General features: G+C 37.5%; 1 protein-coding gene across 1 annotated transcript; it reads left to right on the plus strand.

Annotated features, from left to right (window-relative positions):
• Positions 1 to 2,556: 2,556 nt before the first annotated feature.
• On the plus strand, positions 2,557 to 4,502 carry LOC107660098 (cyclin-dependent kinase 5 activator 1-like). The gene has a single exon (XM_016449320.1). It carries the CDS (start codon positions 2,955 to 2,957, stop codon positions 3,879 to 3,881), a length of 927 nt encoding a protein of 308 aa, XP_016304806.1. The 5' UTR covers positions 2,557 to 2,954; the 3' UTR covers positions 3,882 to 4,502.
• The last annotated feature ends 8,259 nt before the right edge of the window (positions 4,503 to 12,761 follow it).

The raw sequence follows: 12,761 nt of genomic DNA on the forward strand, positions 1-12,761 counted from the left end.
CAGGATGTCTTTCGAAAAGAGTAGAGGTGTGACTTCGGCATCCTGGCCAAATTTGCCCATTGGCCTCTGATCATCATGGCCTCCTAACAATCCCCATATCTACTGATTGGCTTCATCACTCTGTCTCCTCTCCACCAATAAGCTGGTGTGTGGTGGGTGTTCTGGCGCACTATGGCTGCCGTCGCATCATCCAGGTGGATGCTGCACACTGGTGGTGGATGAGGAGATACCCCCTGACAATGTCAAGCGCTTTGAGTGCCTAGAAAAGCGCTATATGAATGTAATTAATTATTATTATTATTATGGGTAATTAAACCCAAAATATGCGACTCCTGGTTTTAGGTGGTGGGGCACATCACTCAGTCTGCAAAGGGCAGCCCTACATGTACCCCTTTGAAACATATTTTGTTCCAGTTTCCAGCATTTAGCATTGTTCTGCCAAAAAATATTTTTCATTTTCATTCTTTGAACCATTTGTTGTCTCTTTCAAAAAGAAGTCCTAATTTCTCCAAGCACATTATCCAAGGACCAAATGACCATCTCATCACAGCATAAACGCACTGAATTATTATTATTATTCGTTTTTTTTTTCTTGTCATCAAAACTTATAAGACATGTAAACTCCAACAACTTTATTTTCCCTGGCTTTCTAAATAAGGTATTATTTACAAATATAATATGTGTGCATTGATGGCTATGAATTTTATTATTTAAGAAATGTCTTACCTTTGCATTAAAAGCAGCTTCTGGAATGAATAAGAGCACCATTTCAGTGCTAAGGGGGAGAACACATACATGCCTCTGACATCCACTCATAGCACTCATTCAAACAATCAGCAATTGCCTTGGCATTGACAGACATAGAAACATCATCATCCACTAAATAATGATAAAGCAGTCACACAGTTTGTCCTATGGGCGCCAACCACTATCAAGCCCAAATAAGCCACTGTATTCTGGAAACAAGCCCCCCACCCCCCAAAAAATACAACCCGTGACTGCCTAAATCTATAAGAAAATTAATGAAAAAGCAAGCCCAAAGTCACTTATAATAAGTGGACTTGGCAACATTGGGTGGGAGTCTGGGCTTGTATGGCTGCTTTCAAAAATAAACATTCATCATACTGCCACCTACTGGTACTGCCCAAGGTGCTGAACCCCTGACTGACAGTTGATTTAGAACAATTGTTGGTCTAATTATAAATCATTTGTCCATTATGTACCTGCACATGCTTTTTATTAACTGCGTAAATTTGTTGCAAAAAGTATGTTGAAAAATTGTAAACTAAAAATTTGTGAATCAACCTAAATATATTAGCATATACCAGGGGTAGGCAAGTTCGGTCCTAGAGAGCCGCAGGCCTGCAGAGTTCAGCTCCAACCCTAATCAAACACAGGACTGCGGCTCTCTAGGACCGAACTTGCCTACCCCTGGCATATACCAACAAAACTACCTTTATGGGAAGGAAAAGGTAGGAAAAATAAATATTTTGACAGTTTCAAACTTTCTCTTTTTTAATATTTGAAGCACTGAAATATTTCCACAAACTCATATAGAAATAGATTGAAAGAGGGCTTACATTTTTGCCATTTACATGTATGCAAATAAAACCATGTTTTAATTCTCAAACCATGAGAATTTAAATCATGCTTAAAAAAAGAGGAGATCTTGTATAACAATAGGAGAAATTGTCTCCATTTTTACAGACAACTAGCTATGTATGTCAAACATCACAGTAAAAGAAAGGATAATCAAGTGTTTCAGGAAAAGAATGACATGTCTCTTTAAGGTAACAGTTGCATGTTTACCACTTTTTACAGTGTATAACAACGACTCTAAACATAATAATGGGCTTTTTCACAATGCTGATGTTGACTTTGTGTTTTATGTTATGCTTGTCTACAAATGAATGTCCACAAGGTGGAGCATAATGCTGCAAAAGTGTCTGAAGCTAGTGTAAGCAATGCACCTGTGACCTGTACCACTAGGGTTTTAAATGACCGTTTATTTGTGTTATGATATCTATACCTTTAAAAAGTATGAATGATTTTTTTTTTTGGGGGGTGACTGTGAAATACAATTACAAATACACAATTAAGAAAAATTGTTGGATTTTGTTATCGATTTTTCACACTCTTTATCCTTATTTCCCTTTACTTGACTGTTGTACACTAAAAACATTTGGTGTTTTCACTCAGAAATTGCTAGTAATGTTTACAATTAAATTCTGAAATAGCAAGTAACAACATTACATTTTGAATTTTGTAGTAGAACGACTGATTTTCTTGTAAAAAAATACTTCAATAATGAAATAATGTTATACAGTGTAACAAATGTGAGACTTTGGGAATAGATTGTGTATGTTTGTAAGCTACCTTGCTAGCTGACAGGTTGAACAGCTGCAATTATGAGATACAGTGTTTTCAGTTGTTGGGAAAAAATCCATAAATACTCTCTGAAGCACTTGTATAAAAATAGAAGTCTGAAAGAGACTGTATAACCTATATACACACTCATATAAGATGTGGGCAAATGCGTTTCAAGCTGCTCTGGTTGGTGAAAGCAGACATCAGTCCTTTCACTCCGCGTCAGGATTGGGAGATTGAGGAGGCTTATCCCGGTTTACAGGTCTGTACCTTTAGTTTTTTTGCCCGGCTACACATTACAAGTCCTGCCCATTGCTCCCACTGTCTGAGGCTGCGCGCGCAGTGGGATGCAGAAGGAGTGGCGGAGCGCGCGCGTGTGACTGAGGCGAGCATCGATTATTACATAGGTACGGTAACCTAATCAACTCAACTGCTGTTTTCCCCACTGTATACCCAGTGGTCACACGAAACATAAATGGACGTGAACCTGTGACTCTGAAGTCGCACCTCCCCGAGGCACTCAACGGGACGAAAGGCGAGTCAGCGCATTCCGAAGGGCCGGTGGGTGTTGGTCGTCAGTGGAAAAGATGGGCACGGTGCTCTCGATTTCTCCCACGTCCAGAAAAGGAGGGATTCTGGATGAGAAGACGGATGGAGCTAGCGGCAAGACGGAGAAGAGTCTCAAGCGCCATTCGGTGCTAATATCGGCTCTGACGTGGAAGCGGTTAGTCGCTGCCTCGGCCAAGAAGAAGAGTGCCAAGAAAGTGAACCCGAACCCACCCGTTTCTCAGATCAGTAACCCCGTTGACCAGCTAAACACCGAAAATCTTAAGAAGTCTCAGTCAGGCTCGGAGCGCAAGACGAAGCCTGGGCCACTTGCAGTGCCAGTCCCTACAGTACCGGATAAAAGCCTTCGATCCAATCAAACCCAAAATGCATCCCAGAACGGAAAGCAGCTCCTGTCGGTCCAGCGGCAACCGAGCAGTCGCTCCATCATCTCGCCTAGACGAGTCATCGTGCAAGCCTCCACAGGAGAGCTCCTTCGCTGCCTGAGCGAGTTCATGTGCAGAAGGTGCTACAAACTCAAAGAGCTGAGCCCAAATGAGATCATCCTGTGGTTCCGAAACGTCGACCGATCCCTGCTCATCCAAGGCTGGCAAGACCAGGGTTTCATCACTCCTGCAAACTTGGTGTTCGTCTACCTGCTCTGCCGGGAGGCGGTGACCGAGGATATTTCCAGCGAGTACGAGCTGCAGGCCACCTTTCTCACCTGCCTGTACCTGGCTTACTCTTACATGGGCAACGAGATCTCGTACCCGCTCAAGCCCTTCCTGGTGGAGACCAACAAGGAGGTGTTCTGGGAGCGCTCCCTGCGGATCATTGACAAAATGAGTGCCAAAATGCTGCAGATCAACTCCGACCCGCATTTCTTCACCGAGGTCTTCCAAGACCTCAAGAACGAGGGTGGCTCGAGCGATACGAACGGAAGATGGAATAATAACCTGGACCGCTAAGTTTGGCTCGTGTTAAAGGGAGAGAGAAGCTCTCTGATACATCTCCACACCCTTCCTTCAAGGGTGAAATGAATGTAAGGCCTGACTGCTGAAGGTGTGAAGGGTGTTTCACTCTATTGCTAGTTTATGGAAACGGACAGGGGGATTTCGCCTCACCTCCATGAGAGGGGGTTTACGTTAATACATGTGTAAAATACAGCCTTCATGACCCAGTGAATGTCACGAGCGCGATCTGGGGTTTCGTCATAGTTTACTTAATGCATGCTTAAACTATTCTATTCGTATCATCATTGTGGTTTTTGAAGGAGAAGAAGAAGAAAATAACGCTATCTGGTGCCGAGCTAAAGTGGAGATGTAAATTATTAGCTTGTGAGTCAGTGTTGGGGTCTTATTTTTCTATTAGGTTCAGAAACGATATTGTCACCAACGCTGAGCTGTCCGAGGTGCTGGCCTGCAACAGACACTCTCCTCTTGTCTCCTGTGGCGCCTGATTCTATCTATATGAACGTTGAATGTACTGTTTTACAACAAAACGATTCTCTACAGTCATATGTGCCAATTGTCATAGTATAAAACGTAATGTTTTATATTGTATATTTGAAAATATATGAATACAAATACCCCCAGACTCTCTGCCGCTTCTTTATTGTTTTTACGATGAAAAGGGGACAGTCGATACAGCGGTTTGTGATTGAAGTGTCCTTTTTGCTGCGTTTTTCATCTAAGCATAAATGATCAAGGTTTTTGCTGACTTTGGCTGGCGCTGGCATAATATTGCATGCAGATAAAGACCTGGCTAGTTTGATTTAACTGAAAATGATTTGCAGCTGCTTTTCAATATTTTAACAAACTCGACCATTGGCAAAATTTGAATTCAAATCACGCATGAGAACGAGCAACAGTGTAGGGATAGTGTCTGACAAATGACCGCATATGCATGAAGATAATCAGTCGGATAAGCAGCGCGGTAACAACACAGGCCTAAATCCAGTACCTGGATTCACCGGAGGCTTTTCAGTTTATGTATAGCTGTGCAAAATCATTTTATATTAATTCAGAACAACATACACCTACTACATGTAATCAATCGTTCGGGACTTCTGTGTATAAATATGTGTCGGGTCCTATTTTATTCATGGCTGGTTGCTAGCCATGGTGCTGAAACTCGCCTTCAGTTCCTGCGTTAGTTTTGTTAATAGGCCCACATAGATATGAGTTATGTATCTATGGAAACTAATTCCATGACTAAATATGGGGGGACCTTGAACTTATTATCTGATATGATATGTCGATTATCTTACAAAGCTCGACACGACTCTCACATATCACGTTTCAGAGGTTACGGTAAATTTAAAATCAATATTCTACTTGGTCTTTGAGTAGCAATTGGCTGTCACATACCGAAAACTTTAGACTTCCAGACGTCATGTACGATTTGATTACTTCAATAACCAAATTGTTTGTTTCGTAATGGGATAAAAGTCGGGATTTAAATATGTATTTTAATATTATATGATTCTATGCAGACCATAAAAATTAATGCGCTTTGAAACATTTTATCATGTTTATATATATATATATATATATATATATATATATGTGTTTGTGTGTGTGTGTGGTTGTACATACACACATATTTAGTTGTTTTTTGGTGTTTGGCTTAGTTGTGTGTGTGTAAATGCTGACACCGCCGGACACAGGGCTACTGTTCACTTTCTTCTGTCGTCTTTCCACTTTCTTCTATCCTCAAGAGAAACGTCTTGAGTGTGAAAATGGCCTCAGGGGTGCATGAATCATTGAGCGAGTAAGAAGCACTGGTTTGAAACGAGAGAACCCCCAGATTTTGTGAATAAAACACGTGGTTCGGGAGTTCGAACATTTGATTGGCTGGATTTTGGTGCAGTCTGATTGAAGTGTCATTGTGACGGAAGGCTGCAGAACCGGCCGCGTGCATGTCGGGTCATAGGAATTCTGGGGGCGCATTCCGCACCGTCTCTATGACAACGGCTGTATTAGTAAAAGGGTCTGATCCAGATCGAACGTGGGCTGAGAAACGCGAATATGGGTATCTCGTACAACAGCTGTCTCTATATATGAAACCGGACGCCCCAGAGTTAAATTATTACCTATAGTGCCTGTAAGCGTATAACATCTCACCTATTATTATTGATGTGCACGAATGTGCATGAATGCCCTTCCTATTCAATCGATGTTCTTGACAGTGAAGCAGGAGAGGCTGCAGACATGAATGTTAATCTGTGTAAGGGCCGTATAGCCCTTAAAGCCATATACAATGAAGAAATACACCAGCAAGCATGAATTAGGCAGCATTATTCCTGAATGAACTTGCAATGAGAAGATCATTCTTGTTAAGTAAGCTGTTTATGAAAGTGTATACTGTTGTCTGCTGGAGCCGTAGCAACCACGGACTGATGCAGCCGTAGGAATGCAGTTGCCGTGGAAACGCCAGAGGGAAGCGAGATCCAAGGACCACTGAAAGGACGAAGCCTACAATTAATAATTTACAGTATTTCTTCTTTCTATTTTAGAGATGACTGTCAAACCTTTGGTGGGAATGTGGGATTAGTCCCCAGAGAATGCCACAGGCTACATGTAAAGAAGCCTGATTAATACTGAATTCAGAAGGTAGGCGAGAAAGACAACAAGAGAGGGAGGGAGATTCACTGGACAGATTCTTTCAACCATTCATGTTTCCACTGAAACACAAATAAATAGATGCAGTAATACTACTTACCTGTAAGTTATAATACTGTTATGCCACAGGTTTTGGCAGAGAATTACTAGACATTTTATTAAGCTAAAGGCAAAAAAAAAAAAAATCAACATACAATTTCAAACTAAAAGCACATTAAATGCTTTTTTTTTGCTTTTTTTTTTTTTTTGCTTTAAACAATATATAATGTATATAGTTAACCCTCCTGTAACCCTCCAAATTGACCAAATTGACCCCAAAGCAACTTTGACTTCTCTAAAACATATGATAATTATATTTTTAAACATTGAATCTTTCTGATTTTCGCTAAATGTATTAAGATGAATTCATAAACATGCACATCTTGTTACAAAGTTTTTAAAAATGCCTGTGCACGTTTTGACTCAATTGGTGATGTCTGGGGTCATTTTGACCCCATCACTTTTTTTGGGTGAAAAAAAAAGATTAAACATTATATGCAAAATAATTTTCTGTTGTTTTATCTTTTCCTGAGGAATCTCTCTCATGAGAGGTTATATTGCCTCTCATGACTAAATCTAATGAGACTAAATCTAATGACTAAATATCATTTATGCCTTGACATAAATTTACATTTTACTATTACTGTACTGCATATGAAGGCCAATTTTAGTCATTTTCAGAGTTCCATATACCTTTATCTACTATTTCATACAATAATGTGTTTACAAACAGTGTATACACATTTTTACAAGCATCTATCAAAAATGATTGTTGTTGGGTTTCCATATTATATGGGGACTTTCCATAGACATAATAATTGTTATGCTGTACTAACTGCATTTTTATCCCCCTAACCCTACCAATCACACAAAAACTTTCTGCATTTTTACATTTCCAAAAAAAAAAACTGCTTTCCTAATGGGGACCAACTAAATGTCCTCACAATGTCAAAAATTTCAGGTTTTACTGTCCTTGTGGGGACATTTGACTGTCATTCTCTGTCTAAAGAAAAATGACCACATGATACATTGTGAGTGAGGTGTTAGGGCAATATTTGTATGTGAGTGATTTAGAGGAACAAATCTCAGAAACTGAGGACAATGTTTTTTTCTATGTATATGAAGAAATTAAACAAATAAATAAATCAAATACAGAAAAATCAAAAAGTTATGTTTTGTCCTAAAAAATTATTTAGAATATCGGATAGGTAAAGTGTAAGCAAATAAAAACAAATTATAATGTCAATTTGAGTAATTTATGATATATTTAAATATTTGGGGTCAATTTGACCCCGCACATTAAAAACATGGTTGAAATTTGCACATAACTGGAGGTTAATTCAGCATGATTGGGCCATTTTTTTCTATTAATTTCAATAACAAAAACTCCCTATAGTTTGGGAACCAATTCACACTATTAACTTACCATTAACTATGACTTTTGCCTCAATAAACTAATTTACTGCTTATTGTTAAGTTTGGGTATGGGGTAGGATTGAGGAATCTAAAATATGGTTATGCACAATTAAGGCATTAATGTGTGCTTTATAAGTATACTGATAAACAGCCAATATGCTAGTATGAATGCTAAGAAGCATCTAGTTAATAGTGAGAATTTGTCCCTTAACTATAGTGTTACTTTCATTTTTTTACTAAATATTTAAGTAAATAAAAATGTATACAGTTACTTTTGCAACAGTTTTTGGCAATATATTATTATTATTATTTAATGTTTTTCACCTCAACACCTCAACATTCTGCATACTTTTTCAAACTAAAAGCAAATTAATGGTAAACTGATACTCAGCGAATTGCTGTCCAATCTTTGTCCAACAGCAGGCAGGTCACAGGACTCATTTAATCAAAGTCAAAGCATGCAATGATAACATCTGAAGCATAACAAATCATTTCAAGTATAAAATCAAATGCAAGCAGAACATCCTTGGTCCTGTGCTGTTGTTGCCACTTTGTAAAGATGTCAGGGATATTTTCACTGTCTCTCTTTCTCTTTCTATCAAAATACAGGCGCACATGAAAAATTCAGAACACACTGACATCCTAATGAATTCAGATAGCACAGCTGATCTATAATTTGCCCTCCTGAGGCTGACGTATCATGTATCATCTAAGTGAAATATCAATTAATATCATTTTCTGGGTCATCAGCATAAGTAATAGTTTGTTTATCTTTGTACCTCACACCTTATTCAGGAGGGGGCTTATGTCTCTCTGTACTGCAGGCTATATTGGTATGGGCTAATCTTGGCTATGAGATTATTCCATTCTCCCTGCACATGCAGTTAGTTTCAAAATAACATTTGGGCCAAGACATAAACAGTTTTTAAAAAGAACATATATATATATATATAGATATATACAGTATATATATGTGAATACGCACACACACACACACACGCATATAGATATATATGTTATTTATATTATTCAAACTTTTTTTCTTCGCAACAGTAATTTTTGTTCCCTGACACAACATTCGTGAAACTTTGCCAGAACCTCCAACAAAAACAACTCGCCCACACAATGGTTAGATAATGTGAAAGAGGGGGAGTCATCAATGCAGCTTTGATGATTTCATACAAACATAATGAGGATAAAGACTGGATCAGAATCAACTGGTATTATTAAAGATCAGTTCCTTCGGAAAACATTTAGAAAACATAGTGACATTGATCATAACAGTGATACCGAAGGCTATCAGCCTCAGCTCTGATCCAACATTGCACTTTTTTCTTTACATTATAAAGACCTCTGCACCAATTGTATCACAATATGTCTCTTTCCCTTCATGGCAAGTGTCAAGATCCATGTATTTTGCTCTTCCTCGTAGCCTTTCAGAACCCCGAAGAACATTCCCGATGCTCTCACAGTGAGACTCAATGGGGATTAGTCTTCCTCCACCAACCTGGCACAATTATGAATAAAGAGCTGAGAGATATGATTATATAAACCCTGAATATAAGCTCACTCAGCATCTTCAGGATTCAGCTTGTATGTACAGGGCAAATCAGGGCAGAATAGAGCAGCGTGTTACATGTGTGTATGTTTTCAGTGGACTTGATCTCATCAGAAGGTTTTGTAAGGTATTTAACCATCTAAAGCCTACTGTATCATATCTGATACGCAAAGTTCTAACGCCTCTACATTACCAACATGATCAAAACTTTGCTGAAAAATCATAATCACGGATGTACACAGTCTACTACTTTTTAGAAAGTAAAAATTATAAAAATGTCCTCCTTCATCTTATTTTGCTGTGAAATCTTTACTGAAAAATAAATAAAATAAAAATCCAATGCTGAATTTAGGTTTTCTTGATAATCCACATCATATTTTAGAAAAATCTTGTTAAAATGGATATATCAAGTTCTCACTATTAACAAGTTGATTATTAGCATGCATATTAATGGTATTTTGGCTGTTTATTAGTACTTATAAAGCACACATTAATGGCTTATTCAGCATGACCATATTTCAGATCCCTTTATCCTACCCCATACATAAACTTAACAACTACCTTACTAACTATTAATAAGCAGCAAATTAGGAGTTTATAGAGGCAAAAGTCATAGTTAATAGTTAGTTACAGTAATAGTGAGAATTGGTCCCCAAACTAAATTGTGTTAATAGTTGTGTGTATTTTATAAGTTGTATTTTATATAAAAATTTCCTCTTACTTTTTAACCATTTATATATCAGCAACTGCATCAAATCGTTCAGTTTGGGCCTCTGAATAAAATGTAGGTGTTTTTCCTCCACAAAGCCTTGTTTATCAAACGTGATACACATATAAACATTTTTTAAAGAGATTTAATAGATATTTTGTGTAAAGTTTCAATGAATTGTTCCATTTAAAAATATATCATTTCATATGTCAGGCTTTACAGGGTTAAGTAAGAGTGTAGCTGTACCATGATGCTTATGAAATAAAGAGAAAATGAAAGATAATATGAAATAAAGAGAAAAAACAGGTCTTTCATATACCTTCATATCTATTTTGGACCAAATTTTAGGGGATACAGTATATAAAAAAGATACATTTATCTATAATGCTAAATTTAATCTGCAAATAAAAAACACCAGTAAAAATTGCTCCATTGCTTCTTGTCAACTGGTATTTGACAGAAAATTGAATGACAGACGGACACAATCATAACAAGGAATGATTCATATGGGACCATCACTGCCTCTACCTTCTAGAACACCATTGCTGGAGTGTTGCTATGGTAGCCAGCAGAGGCAGTAACAGCAGAGTGAGAAAAAAAAAGAGTGAAAGATACTGGCAGCTGGGAAGGAGCGGAAAGAAGGGGGAACGCCTGGTACTGTTCAGAACACAGAATAGAACAGAAGGGAACATAAGAACATGAATGGGGACAGTTTAATGATGGATGTACAGCAGAGAGAAAAATAAGCTCAGGAGTCTGATGGGCGGTAGGAATGATAGGTTGGTGGTAAGAGGATGATTTGAGTTGTTTACGCCTGATTAAACTTTCCTAATGAAGAGACCAGTGTGGCTGGTATAATTAGCGTAGGAACAGGTGCAGTGTTAGTTCTTTAAAGTGCAGAGGCCTCTTTTTGTCTTAACCAGGTCGATGAGTTTGCATCAGCATCCTTGGAAGTTTTTTACCCATTTAGGTCATTACAGAATGTCTAGTAAAATGTATTAAAACTTATTTTCTATTAAATTAGGGGTTTAAAGGACAATCGATATTCAGTTATCAATTTAAAGGAATAGTTCAAAAAATCATCAAAAAAGAAAAGAAAGAAAGAAAAGAAAATTTGCTAAAAATCTACTTAGGTCATCCAAGATGAGTTTGCTTCTTCATCCGGACCAATTCTGAGGAATTTATTATTACATCATTATATCATTTGCTCACCAGCACAGCTTTGCAGTCACAACTGAGCAGTTGTTTCTCCATGACATATTGCCATCACAAATATGTAAATTTACAGTAGATGCTATGTTATGAAACTATATTTGTCAATGGGTCATTTTAATGTCCATAGGAATTGCATGGCAAGTGATGAATTAAACTTAAGAAAACGCATTTTCACCTTTCCGACAACGTAAAATGGGTGAGAATGACAGAACGTTTCAATGCAAAGAGTCAGGGCGCCATCATGTGGCAACATGGGAGATTTGCGTTTTGCTTTAATTTAATATAAAGTGTATTAGTTTGTCCTAATTTTCAAAATCATATATATATATATATATATATATATATATATGTATGTATGCATACATATAAACTAAAATGTGTGTGTGTGTGTGTGTACGCGCGCGCGTGCACTGGTTTGGGGGGTTTATGAGGACACAAACAAATTTGTATAATGACATGGGTATGACACAGGTATTACAAATATGAAGGTAAATAGAAATGCAAAACGTCATGATCATAACTCTTTTGCATTGCTAGACATTTTTATTTTAATATTACAAGACCTTTTTTATTCAAACATAAATATTCCTAATACGGGTTACGAAATAGGCCTAACTATATATTCTTTTGCCTAGATACTGTATCTTTTGTATAAACATTTCTGTATCAATTTTTAAGGCATTTTAAACCAAAAAAAAGCAAATAGAAACGTTAATGATATTGATTAGTCATTTTGGTAACACTTTATTTGAAGGGGTGTGCATAAGACTGACATGACACCTTCATAATCATGACATGACACATGTCATTTTAAAGCACTTCTCAACAAAATACACATTTTTAGAAATGTTTTAAAATGATGGCTAAACTGTTTGTGCCTATTGTAAATATGAAGTCAACCGGCAGAGGGCACTTAATGATCATTTCGTGTGCTGCCAGCTTGCTGTCTCATGATATTTGAATGCGCCTCGCTAATCAAAATACTACATTTGCTAAACCTAGATTGTGTTGTGTTGTGCTGTTTTAAAGCCGCTGTAGCTGCGCTTCAGTCATGCGTGCTGACTGCATTTTCATATTCTCTTTAATTCTTCTTAATTTTCTTATTTAACATGATTCGATGAAAATCGAATGGAAACTTCTGTGAAGTTTAGAAATGAATGAAAAAACACCTTGCCAGTACACAGATCCCAAATATCATTAATGATTTGTTAGTCTTGCGCTCTATTATGCAGCTAGAAGATGTCAGCACCGCGGACAGCTCTCGATGATTTACTTTTATAATATGTGA

The sequence above is a fragment of the Sinocyclocheilus anshuiensis genome, unplaced genomic scaffold (genome assembly GCF_001515605.1).
Source record: "Sinocyclocheilus anshuiensis isolate Anshui unplaced genomic scaffold, SAMN03320099.WGS_v1.1 scaffold55, whole genome shotgun sequence".
NCBI classification, from domain to species: Eukaryota; Metazoa; Chordata; class Actinopteri; order Cypriniformes; family Cyprinidae; genus Sinocyclocheilus; species Sinocyclocheilus anshuiensis.

Excerpts from the sequence above, each read along its gene's own strand:
- LOC107660098 (XM_016449320.1), top strand. The coding sequence starts at position 2,955 with ATGGGCACGGTGCTCTCGATTTCTCCCACGTCCAGAAAAGGAGGGATT.